This window comes from Brassica oleracea, chromosome C1 (genome assembly GCF_000695525.1).
Source record: "Brassica oleracea var. oleracea cultivar TO1000 chromosome C1, BOL, whole genome shotgun sequence".
Classification (NCBI taxonomy): domain Eukaryota; kingdom Viridiplantae; phylum Streptophyta; class Magnoliopsida; order Brassicales; family Brassicaceae; genus Brassica; species Brassica oleracea.
The window spans coordinates 42,030,076-42,054,701 of NC_027748.1; the positions used below are offsets into that span (position 1 = coordinate 42,030,076).

At 35.4% G+C, this 24,626-nt stretch overlaps 4 protein-coding genes and 1 long non-coding RNA gene across 8 annotated transcripts; 3 read left to right on the forward strand and 2 right to left on the reverse strand.

Annotated features, from left to right (window-relative positions):
- The first annotated feature begins 4,366 nt into the window (after nt 1-4,366).
- Nucleotides 4,367-9,737, forward strand: LOC106340793. Its single transcript, XM_013779636.1, has 10 exons — nt 4,367-4,786; nt 5,344-5,597; nt 6,597-6,690; nt 6,772-6,846; nt 6,925-7,012; nt 7,099-7,247; nt 7,416-7,469; nt 8,624-8,725; nt 8,813-8,888; nt 9,000-9,737. Exons 1-10 carry the CDS (start codon nt 4,367-4,369, stop codon nt 9,617-9,619), a joined length of 1,932 nt encoding a protein of 643 aa, XP_013635090.1. The 3' UTR covers nt 9,620-9,737.
- Nucleotides 9,738-11,185: 1,448 nt separating this feature from the next.
- Nucleotides 11,186-11,791, reverse strand: LOC106296701 (classical arabinogalactan protein 27). Its single transcript, XM_013732910.1, has one exon. The coding sequence runs from the start codon at nt 11,653-11,655 to the stop codon at nt 11,275-11,277; it is 381 nt and encodes a 126-aa protein (XP_013588364.1). The 5' UTR covers nt 11,656-11,791; the 3' UTR covers nt 11,186-11,274.
- A 1,071-nt stretch (nt 11,792-12,862) lies between these two features.
- LOC106330006 (bifunctional 3-dehydroquinate dehydratase/shikimate dehydrogenase, chloroplastic) lies at nt 12,863-16,647 on the forward strand. The gene is made up of 11 exons (XM_013768597.1): nt 12,863-13,214; nt 13,556-13,797; nt 14,114-14,219; nt 14,300-14,518; nt 14,598-14,944; nt 15,021-15,084; nt 15,422-15,530; nt 15,619-15,768; nt 15,873-16,021; nt 16,114-16,276; nt 16,390-16,647. The coding sequence occupies exons 1-11, from the start codon at nt 12,975-12,977 to the stop codon at nt 16,428-16,430; spliced, it is 1,830 nt and encodes a 609-aa protein (XP_013624051.1). The 5' UTR covers nt 12,863-12,974; the 3' UTR covers nt 16,431-16,647.
- Nucleotides 16,648-16,892: 245 nt separating this feature from the next.
- LOC106325855 lies at nt 16,893-19,672 on the reverse strand. Of its 4 annotated transcripts, none has more exons than XM_013763921.1 (8): nt 19,482-19,672; nt 18,368-18,724; nt 18,124-18,283; nt 17,741-18,053; nt 17,594-17,666; nt 17,424-17,514; nt 17,263-17,342; nt 16,893-17,176 (listed from the first exon to the last, which is right to left on the reverse strand). In XM_013763921.1, exons 1-8 carry the CDS (start codon nt 19,566-19,568, stop codon nt 17,042-17,044), a joined length of 1,296 nt encoding a protein of 431 aa, XP_013619375.1. In that variant the 5' UTR covers nt 19,569-19,672; the 3' UTR covers nt 16,893-17,041. The 4 variants fall into 4 exon arrangements, with proteins under 4 accessions (XP_013619375.1, XP_013619370.1, XP_013619363.1 ...); XM_013763916.1 differs by having other exon boundaries at nt 18,124-18,280; nt 18,368-18,736; XM_013763909.1 differs by having other exon boundaries at nt 18,368-18,736; nt 19,482-19,670.
- A 2,180-nt stretch (nt 19,673-21,852) lies between these two features.
- On the forward strand, nt 21,853-22,803 carry LOC106303774. The gene is made up of 2 exons (XR_001262534.1): nt 21,853-21,939; nt 22,620-22,803. It is a non-coding gene; the product is annotated as an uncharacterized LOC106303774 (long non-coding RNA).
- Nucleotides 22,804-24,626: the final 1,823 nt, after the last annotated feature.

Here is a 24,626-nt window from a genome sequence, read left to right on the forward strand (position 1 = left end):
CTAGTTTTATTTTCTTTTCACCAAGGACAAAGTGAGTGGGCGTCATCAACCTTTGTAGTGAGATATGTACAGTGTGTCACGCATAAAACCCTAAACACATGATGAGAACATAAAGAGATGTCCAGTTATATTCCTTTACAAACTATGTATAAATTTAATAATTCAGATTTGAGACTTCTACTCTGATCCTTTTTAGTATGGTATTAAGAGAATCCAAAAAAGTAAAGCGTGAAACAAGAGAATAAGGCACCTTTGCTTTTTTTCCCGTGACCGTGAGGCAGCAACTCGCATGCGCCTCTAACCTTACGAGTTATGCTATGTATTTAATTTAAGACTATAATTCACAAAATATACAAAAACATTGCTTTCTTTCAATTCATAAACATATCTTTAAGATTAAAACAAATAAAAAAACAATCATAAAAACTGAGTTTTTTTTTTAAAATTATCATAAGATCAAATTAATCCCTTCTTTTTATACATTAAGTTAAATCACTCAAGGAAAAATACAAGCCCATAGGCTTTAGTGTTTTAGGGCACAGCCAAGCCCAGTACATTTAGCATAAATCAAAGATCATAACAGAGCCCTAAAAGAACTCAAGATGGAGGAATATATATGAAGCCTAGAAGAGGAGCCAATAGTTGAAAACTAAGCAAGTAGGGTAACCAAGGTTCTAAAAATCGGTATAGGCGCCCGTCTAAACGACAACTCGTTCCTATCCGTCTTAAAATCCGATTTATTGATTCAAATCGGTTAAAATTGTTCTAAATCGGTTAAAATTGTTTTAAGTCGGTTAAAATTAATCAATAATGTTAGTACAAATTCACAAAAGTGTCTAATTTTTTCTTTTGTATATTTAATTTTGATAATTCATCTTAATAATTTTATAATTAAACTCAAAATTAATATATCTCATATAAATGTATATAATATATAAAATAATCAATAATTGATTAATGCCAAAGCCTCACCTAGCCTCCGAATAATCCGGCTAATCGCTAGTTTTATATAAAGCCTTTAATTACCGCATAATGATTTCTTGAACATTGGGCGTAACCAAAGAGTTTGATCGTAGAACTCTGTCGACAAAGGATGGACACAGAGAGTTGACAGAAGAAGCTCATGCAAGCCACTACTGGAAGAGAGAGCAGGATTCATCTTGTCCCTAAAGCTGAGGATTTGGTCCTTTAGATGCATGTCCACTGTCCAGGAGTCTCAAGATTACATCTACAGAGCGGAAAGTGCTACAATGGACCCTTTGGGACCCCTCCTGTGATCCAGACAATACTTTCCCACCACAAATCCTTGTCCAGTTAAAATAGCATAATGTCCCATTGAGTACTTTGCATAAGTCTTAATTTCCATCTTGTCCTATTCATAATAATCATCAAACTATTGACAATTGGATTGTAGTCGAGTAGGCTTGAAGATGCAAGTGTTTGTCAGAGCGAGCATGAGAAAGAATCCAAATGGTTGTCTCTGATGAGAGTTGATAGTGTTGCATCCTCTTGAATCACACAAGAGAGAAGTTGGAGTCCATAAAAACTGGTCGTTTACTTAAACTTTTCTGTGACGTAAAAATTAGTATTTTATTAAATCACAGAAAATCCAGAGAAACAGCTCCATCCACCGTATCTCATGAAAAATCTGAAGAGTATTTTAAGAATATAAAATTGGAGAGAAAGAGTGATTTTGTCAGATATACACAAAACGGAAGCCATGTACACATGATGAAACAAAAAGATAGTTTACTGTAACTTTTATGTCTTGCACTTCCCAAATTACCCATATCTCATCTATACCATTTCTCTTTCTTCATCTCACACCACCGAATCTCTTTCTTCTTTTCATCTTCATACAATCTTTTTTTTTCTTACAATCCTCTTTTTCATATAGGTTTCATATGATTATCAATATATATATATCAACTTAATTAATAACATCATCTTCTCAAATCCACCATTCGTATTCTCCATATAACCAACATTTTTATTCTCCGACAACGTCCTCCTCGTCTCGTCTGTACAACCTACGCATCATTTCGTTGACGATGAATATGTAAATATTACAGTGAAATCGTAGTCTCAAATTATGCCATGCTTCTTGGAACAATATCCAAACTCTAAAACATTGAATCTCCCGTATTCTCATCTTGGCCTCCATCACAATAGAAGACAATGGTAAAAAGAAGACAGCTCAAGTGTTTTCGAGGCACCCTAGTGACTCGACTGAAAAGGAGAGGTTAATGACCATGTTATTTAGGCGCAAATAAGATTATCAGTTAATTGTTAACACATATTTGTTACTTGTTAACAGAACATGAAACATGTTTAAACAATAACATTGATACATTTGTTAGCCATATACAACAAAAGATTCAAGATAGCTATTGAAACATCACTATTGCTTAATCTATTTTTTAGAAGCTAACAAATCATGTATCAGCTAGATATGTTAGTCGGTATATAAATTCTTAACTGGTATATTTTTGTTACATGATACATAGTTTGATTCTAAAGAATAAATATTCAACTAACAAATAACATATCAAACAAGTATATCAACTAACAAACAATTTATCAGCTAAAAAATAATGTATCAATTAAGAATAATTATTTGGACTCCTTTTTCTAAATATTTATCAGTTAAAAGTAATTTGTTTGTAACTGATAACAAAGCATATATCCAAACGACAATATAAAATTGAGATTCTCCTAAAACATAATAAAAATCTGGTAACTTAGAAAATGTTGGCTAACACTGTTGTTATCCAGACCGAAAACTAACTTTAAGAACTCGCTCAATCGGCTCTCCTTTGGTTACTACTCGGAAAATTTCGCCGATTTTGTTTCTCACGCAAAGGAACTTAAGGAGGATTGTGTTGTAACTCATCTTAAGGAGAAGGAACACCACATAAACATTGAAGTAGTTTCGGCGGTTACAAACGCGGTGAACTCCAAACGAGTGAATAAATAACAGAGAAGATTGATTGTTTGATTTCTTACATGATACTTTGATTAGAAAACGAAGGCATCAGTAATAAGGGAAGAGCTATAATTGCCGAGGAGTTCATTGTTGTTATGGCATGGAAAATGAAGAGAATTTTTGAAAATTGATAAAGAATAATCTAAAATTTTAAATTTATAATTGATGGTTACAAAAAAAAAAAAGAGGAAAAATCACTGCAAAAATGAAGAGGAAAAAAAAACGAGGTAATAGAAGAGAGAGAAATAAAGAGTTGAAAAGATAAGTGTAATATAGGGATTTAGAAAATACGAATAATAGAAGATACTTTCTTCATAAAAGAAACTTTCTTTGACATTTTAGAAACTTTTCAGCCACGTGGCTTTCGTTCATTGGATAAGTGTTTTAAGTAAATAAAATTATTAACTTTTGAATTTTTTACATGGGTTTTACCGTTGTGTGTGTCTTAAATATTAACTTGATTTTCTTAATGTGAATTTTATGGTAAAATAGCAAAAAGGGTGATAATCGAAGACTCGAGTCAAATGTCTGGTCTAGTCAAAGACGATGATGTGGCTGAGTATACTACTCCACAAACTACGTAAAAGAAGTAAAGAAACTGTTTGACCAACAAAAAAAAGAAACTAAATGATAAGTAAATTAAATATGTTTTTCGAGTCCTTATTCCTAAGAATGGCAATAACATTACTCAGACATTTATTGTGCCTCTTTTGTTTAGGGAACACAGTGAATGATGTTATGATATGTTTTCATATTTAGCCAGACTTGGACGTCAGGTTTCTTGAGTCTAAGGTCATTTCTTTGCATAAGAAGAAACTTTGTCACCTGAGTACAGAGCCGCCTACACTAGGAAATTTGAAACATTCCCTTCTTTTAAAATTTTTTGGAAACTTTTTATAGGGCATATTTTTTTATAGTTTGTCCGTAAACAAAACGTTATTGATTGATTCATATTCTTTACTATTATAACTTAGATGTTAATATGACTAGTTAATTATATCCTATTATTTTACAGTTACATCCTAATATGTTCATCTTTTTTTTTTCATCTTCTTTTCTTCTATCATAAAACTTTGTTTTTCTTCATCTTTTAAAATTTTATCTAATATTTTTATCTTATTTGTTTATTAATCTATTTTACAATTTTGAAATAAAATTTCTGTAAATAATACTTATATATGTTTCAGTTTTATATTTATCAGTTAAACATGACAATGAAAAATCATTCTACCGAAATTTTATTTCAATTTTAATTAATTTTTATATAAGTTCATCATAAAACAATTTGACTTAACATATTATTTTTATTCGGTTTAGGGCATCAAAAATTCTTCCCACGGCTCTGCCTGAGTAGTGTAAGTAATGTGCACCAGCGGAACGATGATAAAGGGTTGTGAGCTTGAAGTGTGTTCTAAAAAGGAAGGGCTTGAAGTCGCTTGGTTCCGAGCTGTCTTAGAGGAGAACCCTACCAAAAATCAACAGAACAAACTCCGTGTCCGCTACACGACTCGTCTAAACAACGACGGTTCCTCTCCCCTCACAGAAACTGTCGAGCAGAGATCCATCCGGTCGATACCACCAAAGGATCTTCAAAACAGCGTCGTTTTGGAGGAAGGTACGGTGGTCGACGTGAATCATAAACATGGGTGGTTGGTTGGTTTTATCGTAAAGGAAAAATCAGAGGGTGACAAGTTTTTGATTTACTTGGATTCACCACCGGACATATTCGAGTTTAAAAGAAACCAGTTGCGTGCTCATCTTGACTGGACCGGTTCGAAATGGATCGTACCAGAAACCAAGGTACATACATATACATGTTATTTTGTCTTTTTCTTAACATTGCTTAATTAATTATGTTACTAAAGATTATAAGAAATAACAAAGACGAATGAAATTATTCTTTGTTTTTTTTACATCTCTGTTATCTCCTGCGAGCTGTGAGCATTGCAGTTTAGATACATGTGAATGATTAGTTTAGATACACCTGCATTTTTCTTTTGTTTAAATTATGCTTCAAATGAAACTATGGCCTTGGACTGATCTCAAAATTTTTCGAATTAATTTATTAGTAAATATAGTTTTTGTCAACAATTTATTAATATATATAGACTTCTGAATTGTTAGATTTTTTTAATTGAAATTCTTAATAAATTGTTTAAGCTCTCCAAAATTTCATATCGTCCTGAGGCCCTGGTTACGATGCCTTATTGCAAGTAGAAAAAAACGTCGAAGCTTTGTGGTCTCTTTTTTGTTGCATGCTACGTACCTTCTGCTTTCTTTGTTTTTGTTGCATCGAACGTTTAAAATGGTGAAAGGTACATTCTAAGTTCTAACATCTCATTTTATTGGCCTTGAAGGAACCGAATAAGTCCATGTTTCACCCCGGAGCAATGGTGGAAGTCAGTTATGTCGTCAGGGATAAAATGGAATTTGCATGGCTCCCAGCGTTGACGGTTTCAGTGGTTGAAGACGACGATAAGAACAAATTCCTTGTCAAGTACTTGAGTCAGAAGTTCAGCACCAGTGTTGATGAGCCAATACAAATACCGGTTGTTGATGCACACCGTGTTAGACCCGCACCACCGCCTGCTTCTTCAACCGAAGAATATACGTAGAGATGTCAAATGGGCGGGTTGGGCGGGTTTGGGTGTGTCCGAATGGGTTTCATTTTTTTGGTGGACATTTTTGGTCGAAGCCCAAATAGAACCATGTCCAAATGAGACCATAACCAAATAAGACCATGATTTGTTGGGCTATCCATGGACGGCCCATACGCCCATTTAATGTAAACAACATAATTTCAGTTTTAAAAATTTAAAGATTATTAAGTTTTCAATTTTAAAGATGTCACATACTTAAACTTTAAGTTTTAAACTTCATGTTTCAAAGTTATAAAAAATTCAAGATAAGTTTAAAAAATTCGTAATTTCGTCTGACTTGCGGAAACAGAAACAGTCGCCAGACTCGCCACCAACTTCGTTATGAACACAAATCACCGATCTATTTAACACATAAACCATAACACAATATTAGTAGATGATACGAATCAGTAGCTAATAGTGAAAACCCATAACACAAATCACGAAAAATCAAATCTTAAGAGATGATGAAATCAGAAGTTGGTGAAGAATCGAAAAAAAATTGAAGAAGAACGAAGACGAGGAAGAAGAATCGAACACGAAGAGGAAGAATCGAAGACGAGGACTCGAAGAGGAAAAATCGAAGACGATGATTCGAAGAGGAAGAATCAAACACGAAGAAAAAACACAAGAGTGAGACGGGAAGAAAAAAAAAGGTGATTTGTGTTTTCTCCCAATTTTTCAAACCCTAGACATTTAAGTTTATTGGGCCGCCCATTGTCCAAGTGGTTAAGCCCAATATTGTCCATGAATATAATTGGGTTCACCCATCTGGACAAATTTTAATTATGGTTTAATCTGGGTCTGTCCATTTTGGACCATATCGATTTGGACACGGGCCACCCATTTATAGCCCGCCCATTTGACATCTCTAAATATACGTTATCGGAAACGGTAGAGGTGTGGCATCGTCTTGCATGGCATCGAGGGTCAGTGATTGGGATTCGCTCTGAGAATATTTACTTTGTTAGTATAGAGTTTACAAAAGAGGAACGTGAGTTTAAGCACTCGGAACTTCGACCCTTGATGGTGTGGGAACATGGGGTTTGGCGTAAAGGACCAAAGGTATAGGACTTCACTAATTTAAAATTCAACTTTGGTTTGTTGGTTTGAATTTGAAGCTTTCTATGTTCTTTCCCTATGCAGCAAATGGCCTTAAAGGAGAATACAATTGGCACTTGTTCTGGTGCTAAGCCACTCACTAAAGCTAATAATGTGGCTGTGAGTTTCAGACACACTCGTTTGTTTACATTGATGTCTTTAATGTTTGGTTCACTAACCTCGTTACCTGAAAAATAGGCCACTGGAGAATCGAGTAAGAAGAAGGCTCATGCTGTTATGAATGACAAAACTCCTCAGGGCACAACCCCACCAGTAATATCAACTGGTAAGTATGATCTTCTTAATTAGCCCATTCAGTTTAGCTTCTGCATCATGAATTTTGATCTATATATTGTCAATGTTTTCCAGCAGGAGAGTCTGTTTCACTTGTAACCCCATCCCCAATCATAACTACAACATCACTGATACAAACTAGAACTGGAGGAAAAAAATCCTCTGAAAATCCTCTTAATAAAACTAGGATTCAGATTGGCTTGACAAATGATTCCACTCGAAGGAAGGTACAGTTGTGTTTTCTTTTGTTAGAAAATAATCATTCTTTTTACCAAAAAATAATAATAATCATTCTAGCCTTTAGTAGATTGAGCCTTTAGTAGATTGGCGCTTATTATCTTAGCCATGCTTAATTATATATCTTTGATATGATGGTTTTTAAAATTTACATGCAGATGCCTAAGGAGAAGAATAGCGAAGCTACTAGTAGCAAAAGGCAAAGAGAACAAGTAGTACAACACTCGCACCTGAATAAAACTGGTATGTTTTGGTATCTTTTTCTCTTGCTAAAATCTGTTATCTGCAAAGATGGTGATGTTGATGATCAGCCTCTCTATACTTGGATAGGAAATGTATATGCTACTTTGGGAGTAGAGATGTCAAATGGGCGGGTTGGGCGGGTTTGGGTGTGTCCGAATGGGTTTCATTTTTTTGGTGGACATTTTTGGTCGAAGCCCAAATAGAACCATGTCCAAATGAGACCATAACCAAATAAGACCATGATTTGTTGGGCTATCCATGGACGGCCCATACGCCCATTTAATGTAAACAACATAATTTCAGTTTTAAAAATTTAAAGATTATTAAGTTTTCAATTTTAAAGATGTCACATACTTAAACTTTAAGTTTTAAACTTCATGTTTCAAAGTTATAAAAAATTCAAGATAAGTTTAAAAAATTCGTAATTTCGTCTGACTTGCGGAAACAGAAACAGTCGCCAGACTCGCCACCAACTTCGTTATGAACACAAATCACCGATCTATTTAACACATAAACCATAACACAATATTAGTAGATGATACGAATCAGTAGCTAATAGTGAAAACCCATAACACAAATCACGAAAAATCAAATCTTAAGAGATGATGAAATCAGAAGTTGGTGAAGAATCGAAAAAAAATTGAAGAAGAACGAAGACGAGGAAGAAGAATCGAACACGAAGAGGAAGAATCGAAGACGAGGACTCGAAGAGGAAAAATCGAAGACGATGATTCGAAGAGGAAGAATCAAACACGAAGAAAAAACACAAGAGTGAGACGGGAAGAAAAAAAAAGGTGATTTGTGTTTTCTCCCAATTTTTCAAACCCTAGACATTTAAGTTTATTGGGCCGCCCATTGTCCAAGTGGTTAAGCCCAATATTGTCCATGAATATAATTGGGTTCACCCATCTGGACAAATTTTAATTATGGTTTAATCTGGGTCTGTCCATTTTGGACCATATCGATTTGGACACGGGCCACCCATTTATAGCCCGCCCATTTGACATCTCTATTTGGGAGATAGGATTAGGCAGAGCAGACAAAAGGTATTTGTTTCACTATTTTCTTTGACTTTTTTATTTATTGGTATGAATATATATATATACGTTCTTTCCATTTGTAGGGACAACTTATAAAAGAAACTCCAAAGAAACCAATAAGGCGCTCTTCTTTTGGTGCTAAGCCCATGAATCCACATGACAATGGCCAGACACTCACTCGAGCTGTGAGTTATAGTCTCTTTTTCCCTCTTGCGGCGAAAGTGTTTTCGCTTCCTATCCATGTTGTTTTACAAGCCATGTTATCTGATTAGGCCAACGGAGGATTGAAAAAGAAGAGGGCTAATTCTATGGTGAACGATAAAGCTCCTCGGGTCATAACATCGATAGGTAAATCTTGAACCTGAGTAAAGGCACTTGTATGTCTAAATCGGCATTAGCCATATTAGTTATCTTTGCGTCGTACCAAATCTTAGTAACATCATTGATTATAATTTGTAGCTGGGACTAGCAATGGTTCAAATGTTGTACAGCCTCTCTCTGCTTGGATAATGGGTTTGCCTTTTGCAAAGACGTTACCATTTTGGAAGACGTATGAATCAGCCGGTTTCGAATATTTTCCACAACGACCTCACTTCATCCCATTGCTTAAAGATAAAGAGGATCTCCGTGAGTTGTCGGCGGTTGGTATGATAGTCACCTTTTACGGGTTACTAGACGAAGTAAAAGCTCTGAAGCTGGATGATCCCATGAGCAAGCTCAAGGATCTCAGTGTGAAATTTGCCACACTAGAAAATCATGGTTTCAACATTAAATCTCCTCAAGGTATAATCAACAAATTGTTGTCTCTTAAAGATGTGCGAGCTAAGAAAGTTGAGAAACAACAACGTTTTGAGAACAACATTGAAAAGGAAGAAATAGAAAGTCGCAAGTTGCAATATAAGAGGGCTGGGCTGAAACGCAAGATTTGTGAGCTGCAGACACAATCTGAAGTTGCGAAAGTGAAGATGGAAGCCGCTGGGGAAAAGATAGCAGCTATGAAGTCACATACGGAAAAGATTGGTCGAGAAATTGAAAATGTGGGGCTTGAGTTTCAAAAAGTTGTATCGGCTTCATGGTAATAAGTTAATACTAACATCTCCTTGCTTTGGTAAATGAAACCAAAAGACTTGTCTGTGGTTGTTGGATATTATGTTTTTTTTTTGGTAAAATGTTGGATATTATGTTTGGATGTTTAAGGTTAACTACCCGTATCAGTGTCGATGATGCTGTTTTATTTATCTTTATAAGTCCATTGGTCTTGGTCGTTCAGCGTTAACCTGTCTTGGTCTCAGTGATACTCTCTATCTCCTTACCAATAATCTCTCTTTTTACAAAATAATATTCAAGAAAATTCAGTGTGCTACATTTAGTGGTACCTCTATGCGGGAAGTTACCTCTCTTGCACCAGTAGCACAAGGTACAAGGCCTTATGAGCTAATGGCTCGATTCTACTGCTACGGTGACCATGAAAGGTATGAAAATACTCTTTATAACAGATGTTTTTGCATGGCTTTTGAAAGATTTTGCAAGCTCCCAAATTTTAATTTCTCTCACGGGATAAATCATTTGATATAGTTATTGATAAGCTTATCTCATGAAGTTATTTCTTTTCTTCTCGTTAATTTTATTCGGTTCCTCACTAAGGACAAAAGTGAGTGGGTGTCAGTTAACCTTTGTAAGTGAGATATGTACAATCTGACTGTCACGCATAAAACTCTAAACACATGATGTGAACGTAAAGAGATGTCCTTTTATATTCCTTTACAACTATGTATAAATTCAATAATTCAGATTTCAGACTTCTATCTGATCCATTATAATTATGGCATTAAGAGAATCCAAAAAAGTAAAGAGTAAGACAAGAGAAGAAAATACATTGATTTCTTTCAATTCATAAACATTAACTTAAGATGAAGACAAATATTAAAAATTAAACATAGGAACTGGTCTTTTCTGTGACCTAGATTATTACTATTTTACCCAAAACATATATGGCAAAATTAGTAGTCCATGACTCAAAATTGTTTTATTGCATTCATATAAACAGCAAACGGTAAAGTTTGATTATACGAAAAAGAACAATAAAGTACTAAACTGTAAAGCATTATGTTAACCCAAAAAAATTTTGTAACGCATATGAGACTTTAATTTGAAACGTGATTTCAACTTTTTCGAAAGGTCCTTTTGCAAGAAAAAGGAACATGCAGAAAAGAACAAATGAAGTCCTCATAAACATATGAATTAATATAAACTTTACAGATCATATAAATATGTAATATACTTAATCGTATGTGTATGCATATATTGTGTGGTTCTAACTTAATAAATTATTTGCCCACTGGAGCCTAAATTAGTAACGAGAGATTCACACGATACAAAGTGAAAAAAATAGTGAGATGGATAAAAATGATTCATCAAATTAAGGTAGCTGATATTTTTAAATATCATTGTTTTTTTTTTAAATTATTAACAAACTTATTTCATTATATGTATATTTTATTTTGACATGATATACCGTAAACTATTCTTTATTAAATGAAACTTACTACTCAATTTATACGAAATGGTTAAACAAAAATATACGATAATCAGTTTATGTGTGTTTAATAATGGTATTTTATTTTGATTACCAAACAATAGTTAGATGGATAAAAAATGTTTATTTCGAGATATAAAATGATTTTGAGACAATTAAACACATGAAAACAAGTACGTACGTGAGTATATAAATGAATTACAAAGCTGAAACGGCAAGAAGCCGGAGCGAGAAACAAGACACGGCGGCGAAAACAACGGAGAGGAGAACTCCGGGAGCTTGAGAAGACGGATTAGCAAGAGAAGAAGCCGGCGGTGGAGCGGATGGAGCAAAGGCTGGATCAGGATCGGCCATAACGTCATCGTTTTGAGGATCTGGAAGGGTTGAATTAGTAGAAGGGATGGTTTGAGTGGAGGTGGCGGCGGGAGAAGGGAGGAGAGGAGCTATCTCCGGCGAGATCTGGTCTTCAAAGGGAAAGATTGTTGGAGAAGATGGGATTGTATTTGTCGTAGGCAAAGAGAAGGAAAGTGAGGAGAGAGAGATGAAACTGATGAGCGTTAAGATTAAAGATGAAGCCATATGTCTTTTGTTACTGTAATGATGAACAAATCAATGCTAGCTTTTTTTTTGTTCGTGCTCTCTTTCTCTCTACTGATCAGTGATCAAAGTGCATTTATGTTGTAATGATACTGCCTCTCTATAAAGAAAACTTTTAGCTTCAATAGTAAGAAATTAGAATTTGATTAAAAATGAATTATGTCTCACTTTATTAATAGTTTAAAGAATATGTGTTCGGTGGAAAAGGTTTTCCTTTTGGACGTTCAAGCAAAAAGCTAAGTGGTGTAAGAGTTTTTCTTTTCGGTTGTTGGTTTCAATGATATATTTATTTGAATGTGAGTTTGCTACTTTGCTTAAGGTTTTTGTTTACTTATACAGTGTTATTCAATATTTGATAAACTGAATCTAATCTAATTGGAAAAATGCATAAACACAAAATCAAACAAAAGTGAACTTAGCTAAAATATTAATTTTGAATAATAGATAACAAATGTACCTAATCTATAACTCTAAACACAGTAAAAAATTAAAGGTGATATAGTTTGTCATGTATCAAAATTGAAACCATAGTAAATCGACCTATACTATATTTTGTTTCGATTCAGTACTACTCCAACAGAAAAGAAAAATATTAACTGAAAACTAACATTACATGCTCCAATTTTAAATATTAAGAAAAAAAATATTTCTTGTAATATTTAAAAAACGTCACAATAAATATAGAAAACAAGAGTTAGTGGAACCTCATGAACCAACAGGAAACTGTCTATATATATATTGGTGTAAACGTATGATTATTGCTGTGATAGAATGAAGTTAAAGTTTCTAGTAAGTGGCGATCATAGTAAAGTTTGTAAAAACAAGAAAATTACGAATACAGTCCATTAGTTAGTTAGAGCACCTCCGATCCCATTGAAGTTTTTAATATATATGTTATGTATATGTTACATATGTATAAGTAATTGTAAAGTCTATAATTTTTGTGGAAATAATACATATATTAAGTACCCATTGGAGATGGTCTTTTATACATATAATTTTATTTTATTTTTTATCAAACAGTGCACTAGTTACATATAAATTTTGTAATGTCGACGTAATTGTTGGACAAAAAGAGAGTAAAACGAACCCAACAGGCTTATAATGGGCTCACTAAGCCCAAGCCCACTTCCGTGATACAAAACATTCAGACAGAATTATTAAAGTACCTTTTGTTTTCCGCCTAATGTCTCACCACCAATCCCCAGCCACCTACCACTTCGGTTTTAGTGTATAAAGAGTTGTAAGAAAAAAAGAATGTGAAAAAGCCCGCACGGTTCCGTTGACGACGACGGCTCTCAATGTCTGTTTTTTTAACTAATCCTCGTCTCACCTACCCTCCTCCTCATGCCCTCTCCACCCCTCGACCGTCACCAACCTCCGTCGCTAACCTCCGTCTCCCCGCCGCTGATTTCTCTCTCCGCTTCAAATCTAATTTCTTCTCCGCCGAATTATCTTCCCCGCAGACCAGGAGCGTGCCGGTTCCGGTAGTATTTTCCGATCAACAGCGACGTCGGAGCATGGAGCCAAGCAATGTCTATGTTAGTGATTCTTTCCTTTGGTTCTGTTCTGTTCTGTTTTGGAGTTGCTAGAGAACAATGATGAAATTTGCATATTGATCGGTTCAGACAATCTTTGGTCTGATATTTTTGGAATGAAGTGTTTGGTGTTTCGTTTTAGGACATTAGTAAATTCTCCTTAATCGATGTTTAGGACTTTTTTTAGTTCTAAGTAGTTGTTGGGTTTGAGATTAGAGCTTAAAAAGTGTTTGATGTTTCGTTTTAGGACATGACTTTGATGTTTAGTTCTTTATAGTAGGCAGTTGAATTTGAATTTGGAGATGAAAAAGATGAAAGCTAATAATGGATTGTGGAACTTATAGGTGGCTTCAAACACCACTGGAATGGAGATTGGAAGTTCAGAAATTGAGAAGAATCCGAGCTTGATCTGTGCTCCAGTGATGGCGGATTCAATAGACAAGATGGTGACTGAAGCGTGCAAAGCTCAGGAATTGGGTGCAGACTTGGTGGAAATAAGATTAGATAGTCTGAAGGACTTCAACCCTCTTGAGGATCTGGAAACTATCATAAACAAATCTCCTCTTCCCACTCTCTTCACCTACAGGTTTGTCTGTTCAAGCTTGAGACCTTTCTTACCAGCTTGTGTCAAGTTTTTTTTTTTTTTATATGCCCTGGAGAAACACACTTACTGCTATAGGATTGGCTACAATACTGTCTGGTCCGAGTTTGTAATGTAGCCAGATCGTTTGTTACTGACTACCATGTAAATTGAATGAGCCTAATCCCAATCCTAATCCCAATCCCAAACTGGCTAAGTAGCAACAACTTTGTTGTGTCGAGCTTTCAAAGAATGATCTTACCTTCTTGTCCTTTAAGTTGTGTGCTAGTTCCACTATGAGTAATGTTGCTGTGTTCTGTAGGCCAAAATGGGAAGGTGGTCAGTATGTAGGTGATGAAAATGAGCGTCTGGATGTGCTTCGTCTGGCCATGGAACTCGGAGCTGATTACATTGATGTCGAACTTCAGGTTACCATCGTATAAACTGTAGAATGAGGTGTTTTGATGCTAGTTAGTGTCTGCTAACTTCATATTTGTATGTTTAAAAGGTTGCAACCGAGTTCATCAAATCGATTGAAGGAAAGAAGCCTGAAAATTTCTCAGTCATTGTCTCATCGCACAACTATCAGAACACCCCTTCCGTTGAAGATCTCAGTGACCTTGCCTTAAGAATACAGCAGGCTGGAGCCGACATAGTGAAAATCGCTACTACTGCTGTGGACATCACAGATGTTGCTCGCATGTTCCATATAACCTCAAATGCTCAAGTAAGTTGCATTAGATAGAATCAAGCGTTTTTGCTAATCTCTGATTGTGATTCTCTGCTGTCAACTGTTTGAACTTCAGGTTCCCACAATTGGACTTGTTATGGGAGAAAGAGGTCTGATGTCTCGGATTCTTTGTTCAAAGTTCGGTGGATACTTGACCTTTGGCACCTTAGAATCTGGGAAAGTTTCAGCGCCTGGTCAACCAACGATCAAGGATCTGTTGGATCTTTACAACTTCAGAAGAATTGGTCCTGACACTAAGGTGTATGGGATTATTGGGAAGCCTGTCAGTCACAGCAAATCACCTATTGTTCACAATCAAGCTTTCAAGTCAGTTGATTATAATGGAGTCTATGTCCACCTCTTGGTTGATGATCTTGAGAGCTTCCTCAAAACATACTCATCCTCTGATTTCGCTGGATTCAGGTAATCCATCATGGTGTATAAGATAAGTGATCATAATCTGTTTTGGGTGTATGATGTAAATCTGTTTTACCTGCAGCTGTACAATTCCTCACAAAGAAGCTGCATTGAAATGTTGTGATGAGGTTGATCCATTGGCTAAGGTATGGTTTGCTAATAACCAATGTTCAAGAAATCACTAGGCAGTGGTTAGGCACCTGATAGAGGATTAGTGTTTTTGAACGGTTAACCAATGTTCAAGAAATTACTAGGCGGTGGTTAGACCGATTTTTTGAAAGCCATGGCCATTTTTTTTTTTTAAAGATCGGTTTGAAAAAATCATTTCATTCAGACCTGATTTGCCGACTAGGGGCCGCCTAGACCGATTTTTAAATCACTGCTAATAACCAGATAGTTCTGATAGTAACCCTAACCACTATTTGATAGAATAAATAGCCATCCTGCTTCACACTGAATGGTTTGATTTATTAACTTTTACAGTCTATAGGAGCTGTGAACACTATACTAAGGAGACAAAGCGACGGCAAGTTGCTGGGTTACAACACGGATTGTATTGGTTCCATTTCTGCTATTGAGGATGGCCTTCGAAGTAAGTTATATCTTCACATCCTTAATCTGTTGTTGCTCTCCGTGTAGAGATTTTTGTTTTACTCATATAGTCTTTTTCTTCTGTTAAGGCTCAAGTGATGCAAGCAGTGTAGCTTCTTCATATTCGCCATTAGCTGGTAAAACAGTGGTGGTTATTGGTGCTGGTGGAGCAGGCAAGGCACTTGCTTATGGTGCAAAGGAGAAAGGAGCCAAAGTTGTTATTGCTAATCGAACTTACGGTAAAACACATATCCTACATTGGTTACTTTCCCCTTTATATATTCTATTAATGGTCATGCTTGGCCTTGACATTCTTTTTGGATGTCATGTTGTGTTTTTGAAGAGCGAGCACTAGAACTTGCAGAAGCAATTGGAGGCAAAGCCTTATCTCTCACGGATTTAGATAACTTCCATCCAGAAGATGGCATGGTATTGGCTAACACTACCTCTATGGGTATGCAACCAAATGTTGATGAGACTCCCATCTCCAAGGTTATTAGCTCTCCTTGTAACAACCCTTTCCTTTTGCTTTCTGTCAGTAACGAAGGAAAGCTTAAACTTATAGCTTCCTTTTGTTTCTCCAGCATGCGTTGAAACATTATGCACTGGTCTTTGATGCGGTTTATACACCAAGAGTCACCAGATTGTTACGGGAAGCAGAAGAATGCGGAGCCATAACAGTGTCAGGCTCAGAGATGTTTGTGAGGCAGGCTTACGAGCAGTTTGAGATTTTCACCGGTTTGCCCGGTAAGTGAAGACAACCCTTTGTTTCTGGTTCCATAAAACTTAACGAAAGAAGCTTACTTTTTACCACACCTGGACTAATATGAAAGATTTATGTTCCATTTGTTTTGCTGCAGCTCCAAATGAATTATATTGGCAAATCATGTCAAAGTACTGAGAGATCTCGCTCCTGTGTATGTGTTTCTTACTGCCATTTGTATTCTCACTTATGTGAGGACATAGTTGATTCTCTCTTGTGTATTCATATATAAACTATAAAAGCTTTGTTGAGTTGATGGAAATTTAGATTTTACAGAGTGCAGTATCGGTTACTGCTTGTCAAATTTGTACAACTCTTTTGTCTTTTGTCTTAATGGCAAAAATATTTCAACACACTTTCGATATTAGATTTTATACTATCAACTGATCACGCATTTGGGAGTTGAGTGTTCTAAAAATCGGTCTAAGTTAAAATATAGGATCTTAAAGAAACCATTTTTTCGACCAATTTTTTTTAATAATACCCTATAAACCATTTAATTACCGATTTTTTGAACAATGATTTCAAGTAACTCTTTTCACCTGATCACGAATTTCTCTTCTACAAACTATCATCGTCCCCCAAATAAAAAGACTAAAGGGGCACAAGAAAGGAACTTGAATAACATACTCCAAGAAGAGTGGTTACATATATTTACATTTTACAAGTCACAACACCTTCAACCTTCTTCTTTCCATGGTACAAACTCCACAAACAGAGAAGCCCAACCCACAGGAATATAATAGATGTCATACTGGATTTGAGTTCTGTGCAACACGAACACGCCAAGCGAAATAATAAAGGTACAATGAGTTTAAGCACACCGCTATCCCAAAACCAAGAATCCCTGCAAAAAGTATAGCATATATCGCAGGTAGTCTCACCTGAAACATAAGAGAGAGTGTTTTGATTTAGTATTCAAATGCAGCAAAAATTATTTTAAGTGAGAGACTATAATATTGCTGCTTACTATAGTATATAGTAGATGAACCAATATGCCCACAAGCGCAAACTCAAGTGCTGCATATGTCCATATGTACTCTCTAATAGCTGCAGAGTCATTTTGTAATTACATAAGTGTTTTAAAAGTTTGTTGGCTAACAAAGGAAAGGGCTGGGTGGTTGTGTTTACCAAGGACACTGGCGAAAACAGATGCTAAGAAGCCCAACGTTAATGAAAATGGTCCTGCTATGTAGACAGCTTTAGAGGCCAAGTCCCTAATCTACAAAAGAAACATATAACAAACTTTGTCAATGTCTTTGATTATCAACCAAAATATAATAATTTTTATCGGTGGCTACCAGTAATTGCTCGAGGAAGAAGAAGTAACAGACACTGCTGATCAGAATTAACACCACAAACTCTTGCCAAGCACTGCAACCAAACCATTCAATTTCTCAGTAGACTGGTGAATATAAAGAAGAATCTATAGAAGTTAAAAGAGGTACCTAGCGGTTTGTGTTTGCATATTCTGTTGACCGCGAGCACGTCTGTTGTTTGTTTGATTAGTTGTTGGCACACGAAGCAGTGTAACCGGTAAGTTCTGGACTTCTTGTCTGCAAACGTCACAGGTTCTTGTCCCCTTTGTTCTAAACCACTTAATGGCACACGCTTCATGAACAAGTCTGAGATCACCTTTGCAGCTGCACTCCATTTTCAGAGTGTTGCCTTCTTCACACACGTCTAGGCAGATCCTGCATACAGCTTCTTCTTCTGGAATCTCTTCATCGGTTTCTTCCGTAGGAACAGGAGAGGTTTGATCTGGCAATGAAGGAAACACCATCAGCACAAGATGCCAAAACTCAAACATTTAGATGACAAAAACATGTACCTGCATTTGCCTCAGAGGAAACATGAGGTTTGTGGTTGTCAAAAGAAATAGATCTCACAATCACTATGTTCCTCCCAGGCATAGACAAGGATCTTGAAACTGATGGATAAACTGAATCTTTCTGCAACAAAATACAATCTTCTTTTTCTCCTTTTTCCTGCTAATATGTTGACAAGAACATAAATTTCTTTTAGCAAATTTAACGTTTGTGCACATTCTAACTGTAAGATGGCAAATAACTCACATTAGGCGGTTCAACTGGCACATGAGATAACTTTGAGGCGTGTCTAGATGGAAGGGACAAGCATCTTTTCCAGTAAGGAGAAGTTGTTGAACCGGAAGTAGTAATAGGCTTTTTAGGTGTTTCCATGAGACTGGGAGAGAGTAAAGAGCTTCTCTCGCTTTCAGGATGAGCTACTACAACTTTCTTTTTGAAGCTTAGGTTACGCAAGATTCCTCTTGGTGAAGATGTACTAACGCTTTTGAATGAGCTTGTGGACTTTAATGAACTCTTTGCTCTAGAGGGTACTTGTACTGAAAGATCCAAGTGGGTTCCGCTCGGTTGAGAGCTAGACACATCTTCAGTAGATTCTTCTTTCACCTGATGATCACCCTATATAAGTAGAGTAATACATATCAAAGTTCAGGCCTTTGTCATACACAATAAAGCTAACACAAAAACTGAAAATGCAGCATTGAAACTTGAACATAGCATAAGTCTGGTTTCCTTTGCTTGACTCTTTAAAAGATACTAACTTTGCTATGATACACATGTGCAAACTAGACCATTGAAACTTGAACATAGCATAAGTCTAGGTTCCTTTACTTGACTCTTGAAAAGATACTAACTTTGCAATGGTAGGTATACACATATGCAAACTAAACCTCAGGCTCAGAATAAACAATCTTTCTCCAAAACAGTCTAACATGTCAACAGATTTGTACTCTCATTTCACATTTATTCCTCAGAAAAGATGAAAACTTGTATTAGGCATAAAACAAATTACAAATGGCTCAGTTTTATAATGAAAACATAAACAAATCAAAAAAAAGGAGAATCTATGGCTACTAAGTGAATTAAACAGATCAAATCCAGATTCATGGATAATCCAACCGTAGAAATCAGAAAGAGATAATAAAGATGTCACCTTTACCTTATAATCTACAAACCCATTGATAACAAAACTTTAAAAGAAACGTTTTCTACCGATTCTTCCACATAAGGCACATGGTGTGAGGAAAAGCTTTTAAATTTACCTAATAATCTACAAACCCAGAATGACAAAAGCTTATAAGGTTTTAAAGACAGAGAAAAAGATGAGATTTTTGTTTTTGTTTTTGTTTGGAGACATGCACACCTGAGGAGGAGATGAGGAAGCAGAACCGCCCACGATTATAGCAATCTCGGGTTGTTGAGCTGCCGGATCTTGTTGCTTCATCGTCATCGTACCAATACTAAACCGGTGATATAAATTACTATTTGTAATCAAAGCTGCTCCACATATATTCTGCGAGAGAGAAGAGAATCAAACTACTTAATGAAATTATCTGAGGTTTCTTTTTATACAATTTAATCCACGACTGACATTATACGTTGCCACTCACACTCCTTTATTTACTCTGCTTTGCTTTCCTATTATCCAATTTTAATTACAGTTTTCTAATTATGTGATTTTGGAAATGATGTGTTGTATTGGTTTTTAAAAGTTTTACCAAAAAAGTCTACATTTGAAAATAAAAAAATATCACATTTGAAGATAGGTTGATGAACTTTATAAGTGGTATTATGTATTTTAAATTTTTAATATGCATGAAACTATAAACTATTCCAATTTCCAAATAACATACAAGTCACTCACGATGGTCTTTAAATATTCGCGTCTTTAATACCTCACTAAATTTTCTTTTTATAAACTACTATATCCTCATGTAATGTATTAAACCACGTGTTACAATGATACTCTCGAATGAAAATAACAAAGGTATAGTTTGGTGGGGGTTTGAGAAAAGGTTGGATAGGTTTTGGTTTAACTTTAAGTGTTGGCAAATGTTCATTTAATTTAGGCTAATGAAAAGAGAACACTAAATCAGTTCTTATATGTTACCACAATACTTGACACATCTTTTAAAATCAACACACTTGATCGAATTTAAATTTTTGCAACTAGTCTTGAACAATTGTCATAGAATATGATTTTGGAACCTAGAGAATATAATTTAATATTATGCATATAAAATATAAATAAAACAAAAAGATAGTGAAAAATATAATAATTAAAAAATTAGGTTTAGGATGTGGAGATTATGGTTTAGAATTTAAGATTTATTATATAAAATTTAAATAATAAATTCAAAAATGTATTTTGAAAAATTAAAAAAATAAGAAAAAATCGGAGAAAACTCTGAAAAATTCAAAAAAACTTTTATATTTTTCTTTTTAAAAAATTTTTCTAATGAAACAAGAATATGTTTATGGTTATAATTATGGTTTCTTTCATCAAGCTGAAATCAATAATCAGTCATAATTTTTTGTGTTGTTAGAATAATTTTTTAGGTGAACAAAAAATTCTTCAAAATTAGATTTATGAATTTTCCCCTTTACCATTAACGTAAGAGAACAATACCGATGAGCATTAAAATTGTATATTCAAGCACAAAAATTGTATAGAAAAACATTTATAATAACATATGCGAGATAAAATTTATTTGATTGTGTCTTTGTCAATATTTATTTAGTTGTTTTATCCGTATATTTTCAGCTTTAATCTTGGACCAATAGAATAGCAAATATCTGAAAAGAAAACGACAAGTGGCATATCATTGTTCCGCATCAAAGCGTTTTAGCTCTTCAAATATCATTTAATGATTATTTTCTCTGGTCTAAATAAGATTAATTTGGTCTAAATAAGATTAATTATGATTTACTATTAGTAACAAGCAAAACACAATACATCTTCACTATTCTCTTTGATATTTCTCTAGCTTTTTTTTTTTTTCCGTCGATAATTTTATTAAAAAGGAAACGGGCCAAGTCCATGGCCGAAGCCCAAGTGCAAGCGAACTAAAACAAAAGCCCATAATACAAACCGGGCAATTACAACGAACAGGCCGAAGCCAAAAGGGAAAGCACGGCCCAACCGGCCCAATACACAAACACGGGCAGCCCTAGTCGCGCCGAATCGAGACGGCCACCGACACCATTTTTCGGCGGAGCTCCTAACCTGCAGAGCCTCCACACCTCCGTAGTTGTTCTCCGCAGCCAAGTCTTCACGCCGGAGAGTTCATCGACCACGTGAGATCATCTCCGACTTTACACCACTAAACACTTTGGACAGGCGGCGGAGAAACACCACACTTTTGCCCTTAGCTTCGCCGGAACTCAAAACATGCACAGCTATCATCGAAGCTTTTTCTTCTTCTACTCGGAGAGAGTATACCGATGTCAACGATTCCTCATCCGATTGAGATCCCAGATCCAATTATACCCACTTAACCGCGAGCCAAACAGCTCACACACATAAAGGAACCAAAGTCCAAATGATATTTCTCTAGCTAATTCTTGTATCTTTTTTACAATTACTTTCAAAATGAGAAAATCAATTCAGTGGTCCCACGGATGACAAAAACACATTTTTCCCCAAATTGATATATATTGATCGAGAAAAACATAAATGTTAACCGGTTCCAACATGACAGACCATCAGGATCACCAAAAAAAGGATCATCAGCCTCTAACAACTACCAGGAGCACTAAGTCACCGTATACCTCCCAAATACACGGGCCACACAAAATATATCTCTCTTCTACTCTACGAGGTCAGAGATGCTTCTTTGATAAATTTCATTAACAAAGAACTTATTATTTTCCAAATTAAATTATTATTATCAACTAATGGTGACTTTTTAATACTTTATCTTTTGCATGCAACTTAACGTTATAGCTCGTTTCTTCTTCTTCATTTTCTTTCTCCACTTGTTTCTTTCTGGTATGCTAATCTAAGCAAAAAATAAAAATGCCTTGTTTTCTTATTTATCTGGATTGACGTGGATGCTATTTCAAAGTGTTAGTAAGTTTTTCTTGGTTTGTTTTGTTTTCTGCCCAAAATTTGTGTGGAATCAAGAGATTCAATTTTATGTTTGTTTGAGAGTTTTGTATTTGCTTTTGGGTTTTGACTATCTTCTTGTTCTTCCACTTGCTCCTTTTTTTCTTATTCGTTACCTTTCTACTTGTTTTTTCGTCCTTTCGAGTTTATTTTCATATCTAATCGAAACAAATGCTTTCTTTTTCTCCTTTCCAAGATTGAGAATCATCTGATAGATGTTTTGTTAAGTTTATAATTTCTTAGGCTTTTATCATATCTTTTGTCATTATGTGGAAGACTTCGCTTGACTTTTTTATCATATTTATTTTTGTAGTAAATAAGCGGCGGAGACATTGATACTCCCTCTTGCTCTACACGCCAGAGAAGAGCTCACTTTTTGTGTTCTTTTTGCAGCAAAATGATGAGAAATCACAAGAAGTGAAAGAAGTATTTCATCCTAAAGAACATGCCGACACAAATTGAACACTGCTCCCGTTAGTATAATAATAAAAATTGATGCGTGAGGTACAATGAAAAAATGGTAATTTGTTGAATTTATAACTAATGTTTATTACTTATTAGTTATTTATTATTATGATTCTTTTTTCAGTTGTTGTTTAGAGGATTTACAAAGTGAGGCCAGCAAAGCACGGTGTATGCTTAAAATCATCAATTTTGCGACTGTGTTACAAAAAAAGAAATTCAGTTGTGACTAAAACACAAGCTTACCTACTGAGAGCATTTCCCTTGAGCTTCAGTTTACCTTCAAGTCCGATTAAGCTGGCAAATATTTTTTTTTACCTTAAACTAGGTCTGGTTAGAAATCAAGACAGATTTAAAACATATAGAGGCGTATCCTCTTCCGGAATAAGTTTCTCTGTTCATAACATCTCATAAGCTTGGTAGAACCTCAACCTGCCATTCAGAAAATCAAAACAAACCCAATTACCATAAGAATTTAATAACATCCCATAAGAAATAATCCAAGTTTGTAACAAGTAATAAAAATCCTCTTCTAAGTTATAAAAGTTTTATTCTTCACAAAACTTATTTCTCTTCAAACACTTAAACACTTTTTCCATCTTATAAAGTTTTTCATTCCAACAAAGTGGTATCAGAGCTACAAGTTCCTTTTGAAGATGACAAACAATAGTGTTCCCTTCCAAGTTCCATTGCTCGCTAAGAGCAACGATGACAATTGGAGTCTTAGGCTGATGGCTATCCTAGGAGCACATGATGTGTGGGAGATAGTCGAGGAAGGCTTCAATGAACCGGAGAATGATGGTAGTCTATCTCAAACTCAAAAGGATGGTTTGAGAGATTCAAAGAAGAGAGACAAGAAGGCTCTCTGTCTAATCTATATCAAGGATTATATGAAGATACATTTGAGAAGGTTGCTGGAGCAAAGACATCCAAAGAAGCATGGGAGAAGCTTCAGACATCTTACAAGGGAGCGGAACAAGTTAAGAAGGTACGACTTCAAACTCTAAGAGGAGAATTTGAAGCATTACAAATGAAGGAAGGAGAACTCATCTCAGATTACTTCTCAAGAGTCTTGACGGTTACTAATAACCTAAAGAGAAATGGTGAGAAGTTAGATGATGTGAGAATCATGGAGAAAATTCTTAGATCATTGGATTCGAAATTCGAACACATCGTCACCGTGATTGAAGAGACAAAAGACTTAGAGACTATGACAACAGAGCAACTTCTTGGATCACTACAAGCTTATGAAGAAAAGAAGAAGAAGAAAGAAGATATTGTGGAGCAAGTTCTCAAGATGAGAATTGATCACAAGGAAGAAAGTGGCCGAAGCAATCCAAGACGTGGTGGCGGTCATTTCCGAGGACGAGGCCGTGGTGTAAATGGACGAGGTTGGAGACCATATGAAGACAACTTCAACCAAAGAGGAGATAACTCATCAAGAGGTCGTGGAAGAGGAATCCAAAATCATGGTACGATAAATCAAGCATCAAATGCAATAGTTGTGGAAAGTTTGGACATTATGCTTCTGAATGCAAAACTACAAAGAACAATAGAGTTGAAGAGAAGTCCAACTATGTTGAAGAAAGGAATAAAGAAGAAGATATGCTATTGATGACTTACAAGAAAGATGAACCAAATGAGGTTCACAAGTGGTACCTTGATAGTGGTGCAAGCAACCACATGTGTGGAAATAAAAGCATGTTCGTGGAGCTTGATGAATCGGTGAAAACCAATGTGGCTTTGGGAGATGAATCGAAGATGGAGGTGAAAGGTAAAGGAAATATTCTCATCCGCTTGAAGAATGGAGATCATCAATTCATTTCCAATGTTTACTACATTCCAAGCATGAAGACCAACATCTTGAGCCTATGACAACTCTTAGAGAAAGGTTATGACATTCGACTAAAAGATAATAGCCTTTCTTTAAGAGATAAT